This window comes from Coenobita brevimanus, chromosome 46 (assembly GCF_032717465.1).
Source record: "Coenobita brevimanus isolate Jiangsu-jjx chromosome 46, ASM3271746v2, whole genome shotgun sequence".
Classification (NCBI taxonomy): domain Eukaryota; kingdom Metazoa; phylum Arthropoda; class Malacostraca; order Decapoda; family Coenobitidae; genus Coenobita; species Coenobita brevimanus.
In genome coordinates, this window is record NC_136999.1 from 1,304,644 (window position 1) to 1,330,234 (window position 25,591).

General features: G+C 44.5%; 1 protein-coding gene across 1 annotated transcript in view; it reads left to right on the plus strand.

Moving 5' to 3' along the window:
- The window catches only part of LOC145398794 (mitochondrial disaggregase-like), a 33,136-nt gene extending 12,211 nt beyond the window's left edge, over positions 1-20,925 (plus strand). The window contains exon 9 of the mRNA XM_080271603.1: positions 20,732-20,925. Coding sequence (XP_080127729.1) covers positions 20,732-20,925 — 194 coding nt within the window. The remainder of the gene's footprint in view (positions 1-20,731) is intronic.
- The last annotated feature ends 4,666 nt before the right edge of the window (positions 20,926-25,591 follow it).

Sequence of the window (25,591 nt, forward strand, 5' to 3'; positions counted from 1 at the left end):
GTAAAACTACCACTCAACTTTTTCTACAGCACCAGTTTTCACAGGGTCTGCTTTCGATTCCAGCCCCATTGCCCAGGGAATTTTCATCCCATCCCAGCCATTCTTTTGCTCACCATTATTTTCTTTTAACTCCACCCTCTGACAATTTCATGGCACGACGCACGTTACCCGTTTGACGAGTGTTTGTTCAATTTTATTCTTACTACCTCCAAATAATCTCAACTTTAGAAACATTACCCCTTAAAACTACAGTTTCTACATTTACCGGTACCAAGTATCTGGTACATCACAGTCAAGAGATTTTGACAAGTGGATAATCTGCAAATGAGAAAACTACTGGGGAGTCTGTAAGAACGACCGGCGTAAGGGTGTGGGAGTCAGTATAAGAACGACCGGCGTAAGGGTGGGTATGCCGGACCCTCCTGCAGTTGCTTCATTTCTTGCTCTTCCTCCGCTTCTCCTCTTCTCTTCATGACTCTTACTGTTTTCTCATTCTTGTTCTTTATTTTACTTATCCTTTTCATATTATCCTCCATATATACTCTGTATTTATGTGTTCTCAGAATTAAATATAATCCACTGCCACCAGCAAAAATAAATAGGACGTCCCTAACCTGAAAATAAATAAATAAATAAATAAATAAAAAGGAGGAGGAGCGGAGGAAGGGCAAGTAACGAACCGACTGCGGGAGAATCCATCGTACGCACCATACCCCGGCCGTACTCATACTGACTCCCCGAGTCCCCTAGCACAACATTCTCGCCCCCCCATTGACCAATGGAAGTTACGAAATAGCGAAAGATGATTAAATTTCGATGGGTATTTTTGTTTTATTTCCCAATTCTGGCGACAGCTTACCCATGCTGCGATATATGTTACTAAATTTCTACAGACTCTTGTGGCAAACAACAGTCAGTCACCCTCTTAAAGGTAGTTTTATTGGATTAAAAAAAAAACTTTGCCATTTCCCAGTGACACCTGTGAGCTATATGTTATGTTGGGAAAACTTGTGACGTCACACATCACCCTCGTAAATTAACTTACTCAAGTCCCTATAGTGGTAAATTAGTTTGAATTACGTGCTTCAGCTTAATTCAATATGGATATCGAGTAAGTCTGTAGAAAAAAGGAAAGGTAGAATGTGGCTGTATGAGTAGTAGGAGTGTGCGTTCAGTACTTCGGGGGTACTTATGACGTCACTTCCGCTACTCGATTTGACGATTTTTTATTCATCTTTTCAAAACTACACAGTTATTTAGTATTATTTTTAAAATTTCTAGATACAGATGTGTTTCTTGAATGAAGCTGTGTTGAATGAGTACCAAATTGAGTGGAAAATGATGAAGATTGATGTTGTCGTAAGATTAAAACGCTATCCAATTCTGGTCTTCTTGTGACAGGGTGGGGGGTAAGTTTGAGGGAGAATCCCTGACGTCATGATGACGCAAAAATGACGTCACAACCGTCGATCCTAACTCAGGACCGCGTTTTATGTTTTCCTGTTGAGCAAAAAATCTAACTCAGGACCGCGTTTTATGTTTTCCTGTTGATAAAAAAAAAAAAAAGAGAAAAAAAAAAAAAAATCTAACTCAGGACCGCGTTTTATGTTTTCCTGTTGAGCAAAAAATCTAACTCAGGACCGCGTTTTATGTTTTCCTGTTGAGCAAAAAAAATCGCCCCTCAAAACGGTTTCAGAGAGGATGAGAGGATGCGCGCATCCCGCGCCAGTGAAAATATACGAGTATATAATATCTATCTATCTATCTATACAGTATATATATATATATATATATATATATATATATATATATATATATATATATATATATATATATATATATTGAAAATGTCACATTTCAGGTGATATCAACCCAGACGAGTGAGTTAGCGTTGCTTTATTATCTCCATTATGTGTGTTATTATGGTCTTTTATAACAGATCACCCTAAATCAATTAATAGCTTAGAGATAGTTGATTTTTATATAAATAGTTAAATGTGTTAGTGATTATTTTGAGTGAGGATTCGCTGTCTTTACTGATGATATTCAGTTAAAAAACGCAGGGTAGGTAGGCGGATAGGCAGGCAAGCAGGAGAGCAGGTATGTAGTTACAGTAGTAAAAGGTAAGCAGGCAGGCACAGCCAGCAGGTAGGCAAGTAGGCAACAGACAGCCAAGCAGGTAAGCAAGGAGGCAGGCAGGAAGCCAGGCAGACTGTCTACCTTACTACCTGCCTTCCTGCTTGTCTGCCTACCTGACTGCTGGCCTCCTGCCTGCCCACCTACCTACCTGCTGCATACCACTCTCCCTGTTTGTCCGTCTGCCTTCCCGTCTGACTACCATCCTATCTGACTACCTGCTGCCTACCTACCTACCTGCCTTCCTACATGCCTTCTTGTTACCTTGGCTACCTGACTACCTGCCAACCTCCCTGGCTACCTACTTGCCTATCTGTTTGCCTGCGTATCAGTCTACCTGCCTACTTGTCTACCTGACTGCCTCTTACCTCCCTGTCTGGCTACCAGATCGCTTGCCTGCTTACCTGCTTAGCTTCTTACTCGCCTACGTGCCTGCCTGCCAACCTGTTAACTACCTGCCTGCCTACCTCTCTTGGTGGGTAATTAGACAGGCAAGCTAGCAGGTGGGCTGGAATGAAGAGCTAGGCACGCAGGCAAGTAGGGTGGTAGGCTGGCGGGAAGGCAGGCAGGGAGGTAGGCTGCCGGGAAGGCAGACAGACAGGCAAGCAAGTAGGGGAGGTAGGTAGGCTGGCAGGAAAGCAAGTAGGCAGGTAGGCTGGGAGGAAGACAAGTAAGCAGGTAGGCTGGCGTGAAGGCAAGTAGGTAAGGAGGCAGGTAGGCTGGCAGGAAGGCAGACAGGCAGGCTGGCAGGTAGACAGCAGGCTGGTAGGTGGCAAACACACAAGCAGGCAGGCAAGCAAGTATGCAAGTAGGCTTGGCAGCAGGCTGGACGGCAGGCTGACATTTTCTATTCTTACTACTGCTGCTACTACTAGTAGTTACTACTACGTCTGCTACAGTAGTACTTAACTACTACCACTACCACTCATCCTACTACTTCTACTAATACCACTCCTGGTCCTTCTCCTACTACTACTACTACCATCACTACACTACTACTACTACCACTACTACTACCACCACTACACTAGTACTGCTACTACTACTACTGCTGCTACTACAACTACCACCACCACTACACTACTACTACTACTACTGTTACAACTACTACTAAATCTTTTGTCCTTGTTATGCAGTTTAGGTATGATGGAAAAAAAAAAATAGTACTGGTGCAATACTGTTATTAAGATGTTGGTACTAATATTTATTGTTGAATTATACAACTTATGCATTTATTACTATCATTTTTTTTTTCTTCAGGTCGGGGACGTCACATTAAATTTATTTTTGCTGGTGGCAGAGGATTATATTCAATTTTGAGGGCACATGAATGGAATTACCGAGTATATATGGGAGATAATATGAAAAGGATAAGTAAAATAAAGAATACAAAAATGAGAAACCACGAGAAACGAATCATGAAGAGAGAGGAGGAGGGGGAGCGGAAGAGGAAGAAGCGAAGGGATTGCGAGAGCATCCGCATAACCTACGCTACCAACGGTCGTTCTCACACTGACTCGAGATGCCCCAGGCCCAGCTCAACAACCCCCCGCGTTGACAAGTAAAAGTTACGAAATAGCGATAGATGATTAAATTGCGATGGGTATTTTTGTAATTAATTCCCAATTCTAGCGACTCCTTACCCATGCTGCGATATCTATTACTAAATTTCTACAGACTCTTATGGTAAACAACAGTCAGTCTCCCTCTTAAAGGTAGCTTTATTGGATTAAAAAAAAACTCTTTGAAATCTTCCCAGTGATACCTGTGAGCTGTGTGTGATGGTGGCGGGAAAACTTGTGACGTCACACATCACCCTCGTAAATTTGCTACCTCAAGTCCCTATAATGGTAAATTAGTTTGAATTACGTGCTTCAGTTTAATTCAATATGGATTTCGAGTAAGTCTGTAGAAAAAAAGGAAGGTAGAATATGGCTGTATGAGTAGTAGGGATATGTGTTCAGTACTTCGGGGGTACTTATGACGTCACTTCCGCTACCCGATTTGACGTTTTTTTATTAATCTTTTCAAAACTACACAGTTATTTAGTATTATTTTTAAGATTTCTACATACAGGTGTGTTCCTTGAATGTAGCTGTGTTGGGTGAGTACCATATTGAATGGAAAACAATAAAGTTTGATGTTGTCGTAAGATTAAAACGCTATCCAATTCTGGTCTTCTTGTGACAGGGTGGGGGGGAGTATGAGGGTGAATCCCTGACGTCATGATGACAGAAAAATGACGTCACAACCGTCGATCCTAACTCAGGACCGCGTTTTATGTTGTCCTGTTTAGAAAAAATCTAACTCAGGACCGCGTTTTATGTTTTCCTGTTGAGTAAAAAAATCTAACTCAGGACCGCGTTTTATGTTTTCCTGTTGAGTAAAAAATCTAACTCAGGACCGCGTTTTATGTTTTCCTGTTGAGTAAAAAAATCCAACTCAGGGCCGCGTTTTATGTTTTCCTGTTGAGCAAAAAGAAAAAAAAGAAAAAAAAAAAAAAAAAAAAATCTAACTCAGGACCGCGTTTTATGTTTTCCTGTTGAGCAAAAAAATCCAACTCAGGACCGCGTTTTATGTTTTCCTGTTGAGCAAAAAAATCCAACTCAGGACCGCGTTTTATGTTTTCCTGTTGAGCAAAAAAAATCGCCCCTGAAAACGCTTTCCAGAGAGGATGGGAGGATGCGCGCATCCCGCGCCAGTGAAAATATACGAGTATATAGCGCGAGTAATATCTATCTATCTATCTATACAGTATATATATATATATATATATATATATATATATATATATATATATATATATATATATATATATTGAAAATGTCACATTTCAGGTGATATCAACCCAGACGAGTGAGTTGGCGTTACTTTATTATCTCCATTATGTGTGTTATTATGGTCTTTTATAACAGATCACCCTAAATCAATTAATAGCTTAGAGATAGTTGATTTTTATAAAAATAGTTAAATGTGTTAGTGATTATTTTGAGTGAGGATTCGCTGTCTTTACTGATGATATTCAGTTAAAAAACGCAGGGTAGGTAGGCGGATAGGCAGGCAAGCAGGAGAGCAGGTATGTAGTTACAGTAGTAAAAGGTAAGCAGGCAGGCATAGCCAGCAGGTAGGCAAGTAGGCAACAGACAGCCAAGCAGGTAAGCAAGGAGGCAGGCAGGAAGCCAGGCAGACTGTCTACCTTACTACCTGCCTTCCTGCTTGTCTGCCTACCTGACTGCTGGCCTCCTGCCTGCCCACCTACCTACCTGCTGCATACCACTCTCCCTGTTTGTCCGTCTGCCTTCCCGTCTGACTACCATCCTGTCTGACTACCTGCTGCCTACCTACCTACCTGCCTTCCTACATGCCTTCTTGTTACCTTGGCTACCTGCCAACCTCCCTGGCTACCTACTTGCCTATCTGTTTGCCTGCGTATCAGTCTACCTGCCTACTTGTCTACCTGACTGCCTCTTACCTCCCTGTCTGGCTACCAGATCGCTTGCCTGCTTACCTGCTTAGCTTCTTACTCGCCTACGTGCCTGCCTGCCAACCTGTCCTGCCTACCTCTCTTGGTGGGTAATTAGACAGGCAAGCTAGCAGGTGGGCTGGAATGAAGAGCTAGGCACGCAGGCAAGTAGGGTGGTAGGCTGGCGGGAAGGCAGGCCGGGAGGTAGGCTGCCGGGAAGGCAGACAGACAGGCAAGCAAGTAGGGGAGGTAGGTAGGCTGGCAGGAAAGCAAGTAGGCAGGTAGGCTGGGAGGAAGACAAGTAAGCAGGTAGGCTGGCGTGAAGGCAAGTAGGTAAGGAGGCAGGTAGGCAGGCAGGAAAGCAGACAGGCAGGCTGGCAGGTAGACAGCAGGCTGGTAGGTGGCAAACACACAAGCAGGCAGGCAAGCAAGTATGCAAGTAGGCTTGGCAGCAGGCTGGACAAATAGGCTGGACGGCAGGCTGACATTTTCTATTCTTACTACTGCTGCTACTACTAGTAGTTACTACTACGTCTGCTACAGTAATACTTAACTACTACCACTACCACTCATCCTACTACTTCTACTAATACCACTCCTGGTCCTTCTCCTACTACTACTACTACCATCACTACACTACTACTACTACCACTACTACTACCACCACTACACTAGTACTGCTACTACTACTACTGCTGCTACTACAACTACCACCACCACTACACTACTACTACTACTACTGTTACAACTACCACTAAATCTTTTGTCCTTGTTATGCAGTTTAGGTATGATGGAAAAAAAAAAAATAGTACTGGTGCAATACTGTTATTAAGATGTTGGTACTAATATTTATTGTTGAATTATACAACTTTTGCATTTATTACTATCATTTTTTTTTTCTTCAGGTCGGGGACGTCACATTAAATTTATTTTTGCTGGTGGCAGAGGATTATATTCAATTTTGAGGGCACATGAATGGAATTACCGAGTATATATGGGAGATAATATGAAAAGGATAAGTAAAATAAAGAATACAAAAATGAGAAACCACGAGAAACGAATCATGAAGAGAGGAGGAGGAGGGGTAGCGGAAGAGGAAGAAGCGAAGGGATTGCGAGAGCATCCGCATAACCTACGCTACCAACGGTCGTTCTCACACTGACTCGAGATTCCCCAGGCCCAGCTCAACAACCCCCCGCGTTGACAAGTAAAAGTTACGAAATAGCGATAGATGATTAAATTGCGATGGGTATTTTTGTAATTAATTCCCAATTCTAGCGACTCCTTACCCATGCTGCGATATCTGTTACTAAATTTCTACAGACTCTTATGGTAAAAAACAGTCAGTCACTCTCTTAAAGGTAGCTTTATTGGATTAAATAAAAACTATTTGGAATCTTCCCAGTGACACCTGTGAGCTGTGTGTGATGGTGGCGGGAAAACTTGTGACGTCACGCATCACCCTCTTAAATTTCCTTCCTCAAGTCCCTATAATGGTAAATTAGTTTGAATTACGTGCTTCAGTTTAATTCAATATGGATTTCGAGTAAGTCTGTAGAAAAAAAGGAAGGTAGAATATGGCTGTATGAGTAGTAGGGGTGTGTGTTCAGTACTTCGGGGGTACTTATGACGTCATTTCCGCTACTCGATTTGACGTTTTTGTATTCAACTTTTCAAAACTACACAGTTATTTAGTATTATTTTTAAGATTTCTACATACAGGTGTGTTCCTTGAATGTAGCTGTGTTGGATGAGTACCATATTGAATGGAGAACTATAAAGTTTGATGTTGTCGTAAGATTAAAACGCTATCCAATTCTGGTCTTCTTGTGACAGGGTGGGGGGGGGTATGTTGAGGGAGAATCCCTGACGTCATGATGACGCAAAAATGACGTCACAACCGTCGATCCTAACTCAGGACCGCGTTTTATGTTTTCCTGTTGAGCAAAAAAATTGTCCCTCAAAACGCTCTCCAGAGAGTCCAGGGCGGGGATGCGCGCATGCCGTGCCAGTGAAATATACGAGTATAGCGCCAGTAATATCTATCTATTTATCTATCTACCTATCTATCTATCTATCTATCTATCTATCTATATTGAAAATGTCGCATTTCAGGGAAACTTCAGCCTGCAGTCCACTGGATTCACGACAGCAGCTTGCTTGTATAGGTTAGCATTGACACCGGGGATGCCCTTTGCATTTTATCCTTGAATTCTCCTGACAGTTATGTTCAGCTAAGGAGTGGGTTTGCAAAGTGGGGAGGTTAGATGTAGGCCTAGCTGTAATAAATCTCATCAGCACAAAAGGCTTTTCTTAACCTCTTCAGCCGAGCGACATCTTTTTACAGGATATTTTAGCCACACTCAGTTCCTTGTCACACACCTGTTCTTTTACTGCCAGAAAACTAGTTCTGGAGGATATTTTGAGGTAAAACTACCACTCAACTTTTTCTACAGCACCAGTTTTCACAGGGTCTGCTTTCGATTCCAGTCCCATTGCCCAGGGAATTTTCATCCCATCCCAGCCATTCTTTTGCTCACCATTATTTTCTTTTAACTCCACCCTCTGACAATTTCATGGTACGACGCACGTTACCCGTTTGACGAGTGTGTTCAATTTTATTCTTACTACCTCCAAATAATCTCAACTTTAGAAATATTACCAATTATGTCAGGAACCCCTTAAAACTACAGTTTCTACATTTACCGGTACCAAGTATCTGGTACATCACAGTCAAGAGATTTTGACAAGTGGATAATCTGCAGATGAGAATATTAGTCTTATTTTAAGTGGCTTTGGAGGTTTCGTAAATCTCTTGGTGGTTTATTCAGTACATAACATTTCGATATTCTCTTCGAAATGGCAGACATTGAGGTGATTTGTTTGTGGCCACCCCTTATGAGATTAAGATGTCTGGCAATAAACTGATAGATAGGTGTTACTTGTGCAACCTGTGTTGCTGCTGAAATGTTATCATCATCTAATCCTGTGTTGCTCCATGAGGAGCGTAGGAGTCTCGGTCTAGGCAAGTTGGTCCTGACATTTAAGATAAGAGTGACTAGCCTCACTCATCCTTGAGTGGAGTGCGTAAGCAGTAAAGCCTCAACCAACCTGCACAGGCTCAGTCTTACTGGAATGCCAACATACAAGAAAATGTCAGAGTGAAATATTGAATGTGAAAGAGATGCTGCAAGGATCTGTAAGTCTGCCACATGGTTTATTCAGTGTGATAATTATAATATCAGTCTCTGTAGTCGGATACCCTAATCCTGGAAGGGATGACTACAAGGAAAGCGTATCTATGTCACTGTCCTCTGCCAGTGGGATGCCCTACCCCCAACTCACCACTTTCACTCTTAGACAAAATCTTCCCTCAACCTTGGCCCCTCCCCCCTCTCCTCATTTACACGCTCTCCTATACCCCTTTGATTTTCTTTTTAAAACCTTAGCGGCCCATATTTTCTTCCTTTGCAGCTGATTTCACCTGGTGGCAGAAAAAGACAGTGCTATAGCTCTGCGCCCTTCCCATTGCAATTCATTTTGGCTAGCATAAGTCTATTGGAAGATGGAGAGATGGCAATTTTAAGTTAAAATGAGTAGTTAATATTCCCCTATCTTTGCTTGGCCCTTGCCCTCTCTCCCCCTCTAACTCATCGTCGAACTCCCCCTCCCGCTCTCTCCCCCTCCACCTCACTCCTGTACACAATCTCCTACTCAGTCTCAACATTGTCCATTCTCTCCACATTTCCACCCCACCTTTTTAACACATCACATCCAAGCACATCACCACCAACACCACAAAGGTCCCAGACTTCCTCATTTGTATCTCTCCACGTAATTCCACACACTCCTTTCACACAACTCCCACTCCTTTCAACTAATCATCCAGCATATTCCCAAGCTTCACTTCTATACGTTAGAGGGAGGATCACAATACTCTCATGCAACGATTTCTTTACTTTCCGTGCTCATTTCCCTATGCCTTTACTTTTCATGCTAACCTTCCTATTCTTTCCCACCACCTCAGTGTGCCTGCAACCTTCCTTCCCTATTGTGCCCGTAATGTGTACACGGGGAAGGGTGATACCCTGGAAAATTCTCCTGATTAGTGTAACATCATCTGGAGATAAGAGTAAGCAAGAGAAGAAATCATGGCAGTGAAGCAGTTAATATCTGCTGTCCTAACGCTCCCTTGATGAGTTACCATCCTGATTTGAATAAGCTATGAGAGGGTTATTGGTGACTGTAATAATAATCAAGGGCTCCTGAAGGCTCATTCTAGGCTTAATTAAATCTTCTGGTGTTAGCTGAGATCAAGCAATAGAGAGAACTACCAGGGGAGAGTTAATATCGCCTGTTCGAATCTGTTCTAGGTGAGTTCACCATCCAGATACTAACCTTTTAATTTTTGAAAGTCCCCTCGTGTTGTTGGGGTTAACGAAGACCATATTTAACGTCTCTAGTTCAGAATATCTCCCCTGATTTGTATAAAAATAATTTGGAGTTAACAAGAACAATAGAAAATGAATAAATACCAGCTGTTCGAACCGTGCATTGCAAAGTTCACCTCCAGATTCGAATCCTCTGAACCTCTAACCCCGCTCTGTCCTCCTCATTTGCCCAGCGGACCTGACGGGAGAAGGATACGTGGATGGACGGCAGAGGTGAGATCATTCTAGATTTACTAATGCCACGCTTTTCTTACTATTGTTTGTGGTAATTCGAGTTGTTTTGTGCTGGGACATAATTTAGTTAAAGGAGACTGTTTTTGAAATAAGGTATGTATGTCCGTGGGTAAATGTGCCGGCTTTCTTGGCATCATTACGAGTTTATTTAGGATGATGTTCCCTTTATTACTATGACGCTTATTCTACTATTATTTGTGGTATTTCATGATGGTTTCTGCTGGGATATAATCAAGTTAGAGGTGCCTGATTGAATAAGGTGTCTATATACTCACTGGACTGCAGGCTGAAGTTGCCCTCATCCTGCAGTTGCCCTCATCCTGCAGTTCGCTTCCTCCTTTCGAGGGATAGGGAGTGAATTGAGAGACAGATTACTGGGCAGATTTTCACTCAGCATAAATACCTGGAGTGAAAAGCCTAGCCCCGCACCCCTACGCTCCTGATAGACCAAGAAAGGATATGCTGAAGGATGAATTTATTATTATCCTCCTCCTCCTCCTCCTCATCCTCATCATCATCCTCATCATCATCATCCTCATCCTCCTCATCATCATCCTCCTCCTCCTCATCATCATCATCCTCATCCTCATCATCATTATTATTATTATTATTATTATTATTATTAATATTGTTATTATTATTGTTATTATTATTATTATTATAATTATTATTATTTCACAGGTGGTGCGAGGGCGACTTATTTCCCTTGAGTACGAGAGATCCGTAAAATGAAGACAATCGCCTGGTGGCAGGAAGAGTCAAGCCATTAGCATCCACAGTCACAAGCCTGAAACTGCATCCACATCGCCGTGTCCTCTGTCATCAGGCTGCCATCCCTCTAGTTCACACCGTTCTCGTTTATTTACCTCTTCACCCTGTACCTCCACCTCACCCTCGATCTCCCTTCCCTCTCTCTTCCCCTCACCTCATCCTCCATCTCCCCTTCCACCTCATCCTTGATCTCCCCCTCCACGGTCTCACTCACATACACTCTCCTACTCAGTCTCGCCATTGTCCATGCTTTCCACCTGTCCACCCCATTTTTTTAAAGCATCACATCCCAGTATATCACCACCACCACCACCACCACAACGCACCCAGTCTTCCTCATTTGCCTGTCTCCACGTTAACGCCACACACTCGTCTCGCAAACCTCGTTTCCACTCCTCTCGACTTTCCCTCTAGCAGATTCCCAAGCTTCACTTCCATACGTTAGAGTTGGGATCATGCAACGACTTCTTTACTTTCCATGGTCGCCTCCCTAATCCTTTACTTTCCATGCTCACTTCCCTATTCCTTTACTTTCCATGCACACCTCCGTATTCTTTGTCACCTCCCTCACTGTACCTGCAGCTCTCCATCCCTCCTATGCCCGTTCAACGACCACAGACATTACAGATCCATGGTTAATTCAATATTCAAATTAAAGATCTCCCTCAGTTCAGAGTCCACACGCACTGTTGCTTTTTCGCCCTCACACACACTTCTTAACTGCATCCATCAACTTCCTTTCTACTCTAATTCTCAGCATCTTCCACGTTGCTTAACTGCACCATTGTATGCCTCCTCCAGAACCACGAAGGCAGCATTTTCTTCTCTAGATATTTTTCCAGTACACATTGTTGAGAGAATATCTGGTCTACACACTTGTCCCTCTTCCTAAGAACCTCATATTCCTCTCCAAACAGTCCCTTGTTTCTTCCTAACACTGCTGACAACTACCCTACCATTTGTCTTTCCCACTGCACTAAGAATACATACAGTACGCTATATCCCCATAACTGCCATATACTCCTTTTCCTCTTTCCTTCTTTAGAATGGAACTATTAATCCTTACTTCCAGTCCCCAGGCCAATCTACACTTTCTCCATCTTTCCAGTCACTATGTCTCACCTATACATCACCAAACACTCCATCTTTCCCGGGTACTTTCCCCATTTTGACTGTCAGTAGAGGCTCACACACTCCTCTGCTACTGATCTCTTCCTTCCTCCTTGCCCCTTCTGTTATTGCAGTGCCAGTTTATTATTTAATACATCATTTCTTGCCCCTTCTTTCAGCCATTCCCCAGTCACTTAGCTTTCTGGCCCAACCGACCCCAAAGTCAATCCGTCCCCAGTCATATCGTTCCAACAAATTTAGTCTAACCCAGCATAACCTAATTTAATCTAACCTTATTTAGTCTAACTGAACCTAACCTAACTTAGTCTAACTGAACCTAACCTAACTTAGTCTAACTGAACCTAACCTAACTTAGTCTAACTGAACCTAATCTAACTTTTTCTAACCTAGCCTAATCCATTCCATCCTAACCACTAACATAAGGACGGATGGATTTTGGAGCTGAATCATAATTATTGCTCCCACTACTTAATATTAGCACAGCTTTCGTTCTCAGCACTGCAGCAGCTCGTTGAGATTTCCCTTCATTTGATCACTTTCGCTTATCTTCACTGGCAGTCTTCAATTTTTACTTTTCATCTCTCTGCTACCTACCCCGTCACCCTCTCTCTCAGCCTCTCTCCAAAGCAGTCTTACATTCCCTTCACTTGACAGTCGGGGTTCACCGTTCTTCCAAATTCTTTATCCATTCTTTTTTTCTTTTCTTCTATTTTCTCACCATTCTCACTCAAAAACAATTATCATTCGTCTCTCCACTCCCTCCATCTCTCTACTCCCCATCCTGCCACTGTACGAGTATATGCTTCTCTTCCACAATTCGTTTCACCTCATCACTCCACCATGCTGTTCCTTTTCTTCCCTTACCTCACCTTCTAACCCCAAACACAACTCCACAAGCTGCACATATTTCTGTTGTAAACCACCCTGCTCATGCCTCGCACCTCCTCAGTCTGCTTCAAATTATATGTACCCAGTCACTTCTCCACGTCTCTCACCTTTTCCCTATCCGTCCACTTTTTCAGGTCTCTATGTAACTTCTGCTTCCTTGCGTCTACCTCTACCTCTGTTCAACCATCACTGTTGCACCTTTCCCCTCTCCCCTTCCCTCCCCTCCCCTCTCTCTCCCCTCCACCTCTCCTCCCACCTCAGTGACACACTCTTTGTCAGTCTGCCATTCTCAGTTCCCTACCCTTGGCTAACCCTTCCAGCACATGCACATCAACACCCGAACGCTCTTAAGCTTCCTCATCTGCTTGTCTCCACATAACTCCTCATGCTCCTCTCGGATGATTCGTTTTTACATCTCAGACTCTTAGTATTATTCAAGGAAAGTTCAATTTTCGCTTCCGAACTACAGTATAGTGTGGAGATTACATTATCGTCATGCAACGATTTGTATACTTTCATGATCATCTTACCCCCCTCTTCTTCATCACTCTTTACTAAGCAGTACAGCATCATCAGCAAACAACAGGACAGGCTATTTCCTCACCCAACCCTCTCTCTTGGGTCAATACAAGAATTAGAAGAAATATTTTAGGATGGATACTTTTCCCTGTGGGATGGAGGAGTGAATTTTGACGACTACACGCTTGATTTCATAATTTTGTTTACCATAATAATAATAATAATAATAACAATAATATTAATTATTATTATTATTATTATTATTATTATTATTACTACTCGTATTATTTATTTTATTATTATTATTATTATTATTATTATTATTATTGCCATTATCTCTGCTCAAATAAAGTCTATTTTTCAGACATCCTGTACACAAGCCTAAAGCCCGTTCCCAAGATCCTATCAACGTTCAAGCATCCTCATTTGACTGACCCTGGCTTGTCTACTAGCACCTGGCAACCCCCTGGACACCCCCAACCACTTCACTACCAGGCGTCTCTCTTGAACTGAGGCAAATCGTCTGTGACATCGAGAATGGGATAAGTATGGGGCTGATGCAGTGGACGGTGAGAAAGGGTATTTGTTGGTAGCCAAGGTAACTGTTACTAGACTTCATATTTGTCACACCAGGCATTGCAACACCACACACTGCCACACCACACACTGCCACACCACACACTGCCACACCACACCCTGCCACACCACACACTGCCACACCACACACTGCCACACAACACACTGCCACACAACACACTGCCACACCACACACTGCTACACCACACACTGCCACACCACACACTGCCACACCACACACTGCCACACCACACACTGCCACACCACACCCTGCTACACCACACCCTGCTACACCACACCCTGCTACACTACACACTGCCACACCACACACTGCCACACCACACACTGCTACACCACACCCTGCTACACCACACCCTGCTACACCACACCCTGCTACACCACACCCTGCTACACCACACATTGCCACACAACACACCGCCACACCACACACCGCCACACCACACATTGCCACACCACAGTGCCACACCACACACTGCCACACCACACACTGCCACACCACACACTGCCACATCACACACTGCCACACCACACACTGCCACGCCACACCCTGCTACACACCACACTGCCAAACCACGCACTGCCACACCACGCACTGCCACACCATACACTGCCACACCACACACTCCCACACCACACACTGCCACACCACACACTGCCACACCACACACTGCCACACCACACACTCCCACACCACACACTCCCACACCACACACTGTCACATCACACACTGCCACACCACACACTGCCACACCACACACTGCCATACCACACACTTATACACCACACACTGCTACACCACACACACCATAGTGCCACACCACACACTGCCACACCACACCCTGCTACACCACACCCTGCTACACCACACCCTGCCACACCACACCCTGCCACACCACACCCTGCCACACCACACCCTGCCACACCACACACTGCCACACCACAGTGCCACACCACAGTGCCACATCACACCCTGCTACACCACACCCTGCTACACCACACCCTGCTGCACTACACACTGCCACACCACAGTGCCACACCACACCCTGCTACACCACACCCTGCTACACCACACACTGCCACACCACACACTGCCACACCACACACTGTTACACCACACATTGCTACACCACACCCTGCTACACCACACACTGCTACACCACACACTGCCACACCACACTGCTACACCACACACTGCTACACCACACACTGCCACACCACATACTGCCACACCACAGTGCCACACCACACACTGCCACACCACACACTGCCACACCACACACTGCCACACCACACACTGCCACATCACAGTGCCAAACCACACACTGCCACACCACACACTGCCACACCACACACTGCCATACCACACACTGCCACACCACACACTGCCACACCACACACTGCCACACTGCCATACCACACAGTGCCACACCACACCCTGCTTCACCACACCCTGCTTCACCACACCCTGCTACACCACACCCTGCTACACCACATCCTGCTACACCACACCCTGCTACACTACACACTGCCACACCACACACTGCTACACCACACATTGCCACACCACACACTGCCGCACCACACACTGCCACACCACACACTGCCATACCACACACTTATACACCACACACTGCTACACCACACACACCACAATGCCAAACCACACACTGCCACACCACACACTGCCACACCGCACACTGCCACACCGCACACTGCTACACCACACACTGCCACACCACAGTGCCACACCACACACTGCCACACCACACACTGCCACACCACACACTGCCACACCACAGTGCCACACCACAGTGCCACACCACACCCTGCTACACCACACCCTGCTACACCACACCCTGCTACACCACACCCTGCTACACTACACCCTGCTACACTACACCCTGCTACACCACACCCTGCTACACCACACCCTGCTACACCACACCCTGCTACACCACACCCTGCTACACTACACCCTGCTACACTACACACTGCCACACCACACACTGCCACACCACAGTCCCACACTTCACCCTGCTACACCACACCCTGCTACACCACACCCTGCTACACCACACACTGCCACACCAACCACTGCCACACCACACATTGCTACCCCACACTCTGCTACACCACACACTGCTACACCACACACTGCCATACCACACACTGCCACACCACACACTGCCACACCACACCCTGCTACACCACACCCTGCTACACCACACCCTGCTACACTACACACTGCCACACTACACACTGCCACAATACACACTGCCACACCACAGTGTCACACCACACACTGCCACACCACACACTGCCACACCACACACTGCCACACCACACATTGCTATACCACACACTGCAACACCACACACTGCTACACCACACACTGCTACACCACACCCTGCCACACCACACCTGCCACACCACAGTGCCACACCACACACTGCTACACCACACCCTGCCACACCACACCCTGCCACACCACAGTGCCACACCACACCACACACTGCCACACCACACGACACCACACTACAAAACACCCCCCCCCCAACATACACACTTCACTCTCCCCCCACAGCTTAAAATCCTATCTGCATAATCTTTTAATATCAAGACTTTATAGATATGTAGATGGGTGGACACACAGATATAGGCAGATAGATATATAGATGGGTGGACAGATAGACAGATAGATATATAGATGAGTGGACAGATAGACAGATAGATATATAGATGGGTGGACAGATAGACATATAGATGGGTGGACACAGAAATAGACAGATAGATGTGGATCTGTAGGTGGGAGGACACACAGATATAGATATGAATAGATTTCATTGTTGTTATGTTTTTCAGGACAGGATGTATGCAAGGACGACGACAGAGAGGAGGAGGAAGAGAGGAGAGTGAAGAGAGAAGAGAGAAGAGGGAAGAGAGAAGAGGGAAGAAGGAAGAGAGGAGAGAAGAAAGAAGAGAGAAGAAAGAAGAGAGAAGAAAGAAGAGGGACGAGAGAAGAAAGAAGAGAGAAGAAGAAAGAAGAGAGAAGAGAGAAGAAAGGAGAGAAGAAAGAAGAGAGAAGAAAGAAGAGAGAAGAAAGAAGAGAGAAGAAAGAAGAGAGAAGAAAGGAGAGAAGAGAGAAGAGAGAAGAGGGAAGATAGGAGGAGGGAGAGACGACGGGGAGGACGAGGAGCAGCAACAAAGAGAGATGGGGGTAAGTTTCTCCTACACATACATATACATTACACACACACACACACACACACACACACACACACACACACACACACATACATACATACATTCATACATTCTTCTTGTGTGATCAGACCATAATATTCAGTCTTTCTCTCCTACTTTTTCAGGGGGTGCCGCGTCATCTGCCGTCTTGGGACCCACACTGCATCCTGTGACCATCCGCCTCTCCTGCTTCGTGATCTGTATAAGCTGAGTATTTTTATTTGTTGTCGCTGTTGTTGTGAGAATGGCGTGTGTGTGTACTCCTTTTTAATTTAACTTGGCCAAATTCTGCTATCTTCATCTTGAGCGCAAAGCATTAATATTAGATGAACTAGATTATATTTGTCACGATTAATTGTTCTATGAAGGATTAAGACTTTGTCACTGAGCTACGTAAAGTAAGTTGTTAATTATGCTGGCCAGGTTAATGCGAAAAGAGTATAATGTAGCGTTGTATGAGGCTTGCTTCATACAATCCCTAGTGTCAGTGTTAGTACCATGGACCCTGTGGCCTGATGATCTTTACTTCCATAGCTCTGATCGGTGGCTGAAGGTCCTCGATTGACAACTGTAGGGTAGTGTTAGTTTGTGGAGTGTGTGTGTATGTATGTGTATATATGTGTAGGCTTTTTGTATATTTACCATGTACTAATTCCTTCCTTTGCCTTACAGGTTCTTTTCTTAAACTTTGTCTAATCTCTGCTCTTGTATCTTCACTCAGATAACTAAACCGTGTGGGGGTTGCGGGATAGACTCCTAGAGTTGTCCCTACCGTGAGAGGGTATATGCTCTTCCCCACTGCTCGCAATTGGACTTCAGCTTTAACTTTGATATTTTTTGACTTAGTAACGTAACTGAATAAATTACTGGACATAAAACGTCTTTGTTACGCGGTGATATAGTTTGAAATACTTTGAATATATATCACAAGATTGTCTGAAATACTTTGTATTTGTGACATTTGAAGTGATTGTAATAAAATACATAAGTTTACAAAACCTTTCATTTGCCGAAACGTATCATTGTTGATGGATATTATTGAAAACGGTTCAAAGAAATGATAAAGGGTACTTAAATTATGACTGGGTGAACACGATTGAAAGACTTTAAAAGATCCATACTACAGACTTGAAATGGAGAGATCACATGAATGAAAAAAAAACGACAAACAAAATACTTTGCATTTGAGAATTAACTTAAAAAACTAGAACACAAGATTTAGATACTTGGCAGGTGTCTTTTGACATTGAAATCTTCGTATCCTATATAGATACGAAGATTCCAAAGGTCAAAAGAAACAAAGACCATGTTCGAAATCTTTGTATCTACAGTACATAAGATACGAAGATTAAAGCATGAGAGAAGGCAAACACCACACTCGTAATCTTCGTCTCTATTGTACATGGGATACAGAGAGTAGGTGTAGTAGGCTTGTGATGATAGAGGAGTGTTGAGGGTGTGTAAGGGAGGGAGAGAGGGGAGGAAGAGGAGGTACGGAGAGAGAGAGAGGGGGTACAGAGAGAGAATGATGAAGTAAGGGAAGGAGAGGAGGTGCGGACGGAGAGAGACTGAAGGAAGTGAGGAGGGGAGAAGAGTGGGGAAGGGAGGAGGAGTCATGCCTTTGAAAAACTAAGTCGATGATGACGGACTTGGTGATACTTAGTGGTACAGAGGGGGAAGGAAGAAGTGAGGAAGGGAGAGGAGGTACGGAAGGAAGAAGTAAAGGAAGTGTGGAGGGAAGAGGAGTGGAAAGTGAGGGAAGAGGAGACATGCCTTTGGAAAACTGAGGAGGGGAGGAGAGTGGGGAAGAAAGGAGTGAGGGAGGAGGAGGAGAAGAGGGGGGGGGGAAGGAGTGAGGGAGGAGGAGGAGGAGGAGGAGGAGGAGGAGGAGGAGGAGACATGCCTTTGGAAAACTAAGTCAATAACTTAGACTTGGTGACACTTGAGCACTTATTTTTTCTCTTCTAAATACTTAAGTCAATTGGAAACAGTAAAGGGGAAGGAAATATGTAAGTCCTTTATCAGTTTTATTTTTCTTAAACCTTACACTTTGGTACATGATACAAATTAGACGGTACTCATACACAGGATACATGAAGCTGCAGTATATGAACATTAGTGCAGTACATTTCTTAATAGGTAGTTCATATATTTTTACATAGTCATAGTCTCCCCTCTCGAGACTAGGCATTTCATTTTTATCTCTTGTACACTCCATCTTAAATCATGTCAACAAATGGGTGGTAGTTTCAAGTATTACAATAGGTCTGATAGGTTGGAGGCTGGTGGTGGTGGACGTCTCTAAGTTACTCATGTTGTACAGAGGCAGTGTTACACCTTGTAGCAAGATGTCTGTGTATGATTGTTCTGTATATTCTAACTCATGTGTTGAACTTACATACTGTACTTAATATTGGAAAGAAACTGTTTAGTTGTGCTGTACTCTCTCCACTCTTGTATGTAATTTATGTACAAAGCATGACAATGACCAATAAACTCTAACCATCACTCTTGTATAAAATTTATACATGATGCAAAGGTCGTAGTCTGGGTGGGACTTCATAACCCAAATTTTTCTATCATCCTATGTCACACCAGCAGCTGCATCCACATTTATTTCAATCTCAGTCCACTATAACCCAGTGTACTGCATTAAATTGTGTGGCCATGATCCAGAAACAGGAAATCGCCAAAACTTTTTTTTTTTTTCAAAGCCTTTCCAGTGATAGGCCATACATTCATTCAGTAACCAGTTAAGTCTTAAGATTATCACCAACAGGCTGTTACATTAAGTACAGCAGTCAGTGTACCCAGACATCTTATGTATGAAGACTGAACCCATGACAAGCTTCTCAGAAAATTGCAAAGGATTTATATTTCATGGCAGTTGCATTAACAGTAGTACAGGGAATATCTATGGATGAAGGCCACTACAAAAACTCTCTCTAGATGCATCTGTCCAAGTAATCTCAAGTTTCCTTTGACTGTTCTTGAGGCTTGCTTTCATAAACTTATTTTCCAACCTTTTGAGAACCGTAGAGCACAAAGCTGAATATAATCGCTTGGTGATAGCCATGGCAGTTAAGTTACATTGCAAATGGATTATTATAGATGTTATAATATTTTATTCTGATTAGCAGTAATCTTTTGTACTCAAAAGGCTGAATATATGTTTAAGAAAGTTTATGTTGGGTAAAAAGATTTAAAGAAAGTGGATCAGTACTCTCAATACGAAACTGAAATCTTGAGTCGATGTAGGTATATGGATAAACATTCTACTATTTACGTTTTATTTCAGAAGTATTGACAGTAGCCACTGGAGATTCCACGGATGGAGAACCACTACCATCATTTCTGGAAACATCTTTCTCTAGGGATACAGTCCTGGAATCTGCCCCACTGGAACAGACCCCCTCCTCCTCCTGGAACTGGCCCTTCACTATCTCCTCTCCACATCACCTGCAGGAGAAATACAACCACCAGGATCACTGAGGAAGGTAAAAGATTTGATGTTTTGTTATGACAGGATAATTTTAATATCCTACAATAAACTATTAATGTTAGCATGAATTACGATAGCCCACTACGAATTACGGAAACCCACTACATATGGAAACCCACTTCATATTATGGAAACTCACTACGAATTACAGTAACCCACTACGAATTACAGTAACCCACTACGAATTACAGTATCCCACTACGAATTACAGTATCCCACTACGAATTACAGTATCCCACTACTAAATACAGTGACCATTGACAAAATTTCCTGATCCCTCTTCATAATGTCTTGATCCCACTACAGGCACAAATCCTTTTAGGTAACTCCCCAATCCCCCTAGGAAGCACCCAGGTCCCCCTACAGAGCACCCCTACGAGGCACCCGATTCCCCTACGAGGCACCCGATTCCCCTACGAGGCACCCGATTCCCCTACGAGGCACCCGATTCCCCTACGAGGCACCCGATTCCCCTACGAGGCACCCGATTCCCCTACGAGGCACCCAGAGCCCTCAAAGTCACAGAACCCTCCACGAAAATACCAAATCCCTCCACGAAGGTACCAAATCCCTCCACGAAAATACCAAATCCCTCCACGAAGGTACCAAATCCCTCCACGAAGGTACCAAATCCCTCCACGAAGGTACCAAATCCCTCCACGAAGGTACCAAATCCCTCCACGAAGGTACCAAATCCCTCCACGAAGGTACCAAATCCCTCCACGAAGGTACCAAATCCCTCCACGAAGGTACCAAATCCCTCCACGAAAATACCAAATCCCTCCACGAAGGTACCAAATCCCTCCACGAAAGTACCAAATCCCTCCACGAAAGTCCCATAATTTTCTACAGAGTTTATGCCCATCTGCAAAACTTCACAACCTTTAGGAAATTGAAACACTGGTCCTTAAAAAAAAAAAAAAATCCATGTTAGTTCACCCTATATTAGTCGTATCAAACTTCTCCCATATAAATGCAGCCTTTTGAGTTTCATGTTTCGTCCTTTCATAATTCTTGCATTTATACGTATGCAGTTATTTCCCAATGCAACGACTATAGTAGTAATAGTAGCAGTAAAGAGAAACGGCAGGTATACTGTATGTTGTCCCTGCTCAGCAACGACCTCCCCTAGCCATTTCCCTCATCAGAACCTCCACCTTCCCTCCACACCTCACCAACCACACGCCACCATCCCACCTCAAGGGAAACAACGAACAGTACCGAGAGATTTTATTTAGGAAAGCTTTGCACAAGTGTTGTTGCCTGGTGTTATATAGGCAGGCAGGCAAGCCAGTAGGCAGGCAGGCAAGTTTGTAGGCAGGCAGGCAAGCCAGTAGGCAGGCAGGCAAGCCAGTAGGCAGGCAGGCAGGCAAGCCAGTAGGCAGGTAGGCAGGCAGGCAGGCAGGCAAGTTTGTAGGCAGGCAGGCAAGCCAGTAGGCAGGCAGGCAGGCAAGCCAGTAGGCAGGCAGGCAGGCAAGCCAGTAGGCAGGCAGGCAGGCAAGCCAGTAGGCAGGCAGGCAGGCAAGCCAGTAGGCAGGCAGGCAGGCAAGCCAGTAGGCAGGCAGGCAGGCAAGCCAGTAGGCAGGCAGGCAGGCAAGCCAGTAGGCAGGCAGGCAGGCAAGTTTGTAGGCAGGCAGGCAAGCTAGTAGGCAGGCACGTTTGTAGGCATGCAGGCACGTTTGTAGGCAGGCAGGCAAGCTAGTAGGCAGGCAAGTTTGTAGGCAGGCAGATATGCAGTTTGGTGTACAGGTGGGTGGACAAGCAGACAGGCGACTAGGCGGACAGGCGACTAGGCGGACAGGCGACTAGGCGGACAGGCGACTAGGCGGACAGGCGACTAGGCGGACAGGCGACTAGGCGGACAGGCGACTAGGCGGACAGGCGACTAGGCGGACAGGAGACTAGGCGGACAGGAGACTAGGCGGACAGGAGACTAGGCGGACAGGAGACTAGGCGGACAGGCAGGCAGAGAAGCAGGCTACTTAACCCCAAATGGAACCGATCCGTAACTAATGTAACCCCCAATACAAGTTAACCACAACAATGCAATCTCTAATCCCAAGCATCATTTTTATCATTGTCCAGGTATATGCCATCAAAGTCTTCATTCCTCAAAGCATTAAAGCAAAAATATGTTCTAGTGACAATTAATCCGTTTCAAAGGCAAATTCGTCGCTGGCAGTATATTCAGTGTCAGTTCATTAAGGAAATTTTATGGGCTAATTGAAGTCAGTCGAAGTCAAGAAATCAGTCCATTTTCCTAGTTACACCAAGTTAATTATCAGTCAGCTTGGTGATTATGAAGGTTAATATTGTCATACCAGTTAAAATTAGTTATCTCAGTCAGTTCAGTCCACACCACAAAGTTCGACAGTTCAGTTCACCACACCAGTCAGGCAAGTAAATTCACCACACCACAAAGCCAGTCAGTCAGACCACCACACCTCAAAGCCAGTCAGTCAGTCAGTCAGCTCCGTTCACCACCACACCACAAAGCCAGTCAGTCAGACCACCACACCTCAAAGCCAGTCAGTCAGTCAGTCAGCTCCGTTCACCACCACACCACAAAGCCAGTCAGTCAGTCAGCTCCGTTCACCACCACACCACAAAGCCAGTCAGTCAGTCAGTCAGTCAGCTCCGTTCACCACCACACCACAAAGCCAGTCAGTCAGTCAGTCCAGTCAGTCCAGTCCACCACACCACAAAGCCAGTCAGTCAGTTCAGTTCACCACACATCAAAATCAGCCAGTCCAGTTCACCACACCACATCAAAATCAGCCAGTCCAGTTCACCACATCAGTCAGTCAATTTAGTTCTTCAAAGGTAATTCAGTTCAGTTCAAAAAAGCTATTCAGTTCCATCAGTCAGTTTTTTCGTCAATTATCAGTCGGTCAAGTTAATTATCTTTTTAATTATCAGTCACTTGTGGTCATTAAAATCTTAATTATAGGCACCTTTCTCAGTCAATTATCAGTAAAATTACTCAGTCGCTATCAAAATCTTATAGTCATTCTCAGCCTCAATTATACCCATCAGCCAAGCCTCAATTATACCCATCAGCCAAGCCTCAATTATACCCATCAGCCAAGCCTCAATTATACCCATCAGCCAAGCCTCAATTATACCCATCAGCCAAGCCTCAATTATACCCATCAGCCAAGCCTCAATTATACCCATCAGCCAAGCCTCAATTATACCCATCAGCCAAGCCTCAATTATACCCATCAGCCAAGCCTCAATTATACCCATCAGCCAAGCCTCAATTATACCCATCAGCCAAGCCTCAATTATACCCATCAGCCAAGCCTCAATTATACCCATCAGCCAAGCCTCAATTATACCCATCAGCCAAGCCTCAATTATACCCATCACCCAAGCCTCAATTATACCCATCACCCAAGCCTCAATTATACCCATCACCCAAGCCTCAATTATACCCATCACCCAAGCCTCAATTATACCCATCACCCAAGCCTCAATTATACCCATCACCCAAGCCTCAATTATACCCATCACCCAAGCCTCAATTATACCCATCACCCAAGCCTCAATTATACCCATCACCCAAGCCTCAATTATACCCATCACCCAAGCCTCAATTATACCCATCACCCAAGCCTCAATTATACCCATCACCCAAGCCTCAATTATACCCATCACCCAAGCCTCAATTATACCCATCACCCAAGCCTCAATTATACCCATCACCCAAGCCTCAATTATACCCATCACCCAAGCCTCAATTATACCCATCACCCAAGCCTCAATTATACCCATCACCCAAGCCTCAATTATACCCATCATCCAAGCCTCAATTATACCCATCATCCAAGCCTTACAGCCATTATAGCCTTAGTCATTATCAAAGCCTTAATTATAGTTATTATCAACGCTAATAGACGCAGTTCATCCATCAAGGTCTCTGTCAGTCCCATCATACTCATAATCCTAGTCACCATTCAGAGGCAGGTCATTTATCAAAGCAAATTTTAGTCATATTTAACATTTGTTCAGTTTTGTAATCATAGTTAAGACTTCCCTTCAAACCTTGCTTCAACTGATCCAATAATTTTAATAGAGTAAGATTATAACGAGAACCTGAACACTGAAGAATATGAACATTTCAGCAGGAATTCTAGGCATGGTGATACAGGGTTATTACTTTGAGGCCCGTGAATAATGCCAATATATCAGTAATGCCCACACACCGGCAGTGCCAATACACCGGCAGTGCCAATACACCGGCAGTGCCAATACACCGGCAGTGCCAATACACCGGCAGTGCCAATACACCGGCAGTGCCAATACACCGGCAGTGCCAATACACCGGCAGTGCCAATACACCGGCAGTGCCAATACACCGGCAGTGCCAATACACCGGCAGTGCCAATACACCGGCAGTGCCAATACACCGGCAGTGCCAATACACCGGCAGTGCCAATACACCGGCAGTGCCAATACACCGGCAGTGCCAATTTATCAGTAATGGCAATAACCGATTTTAATGAAACTCCTTTACAATACTTGGAAACTTCACATGCTAATCCTATACTGCACTTAAGCTCCAACATTTGAATTTATGAAGCCAAAAGCAGGGAAGGCAATGCTGGTTTCCAGTTTGTAATTTTGAACCCAGACTATTAGGCCACTTTAAGG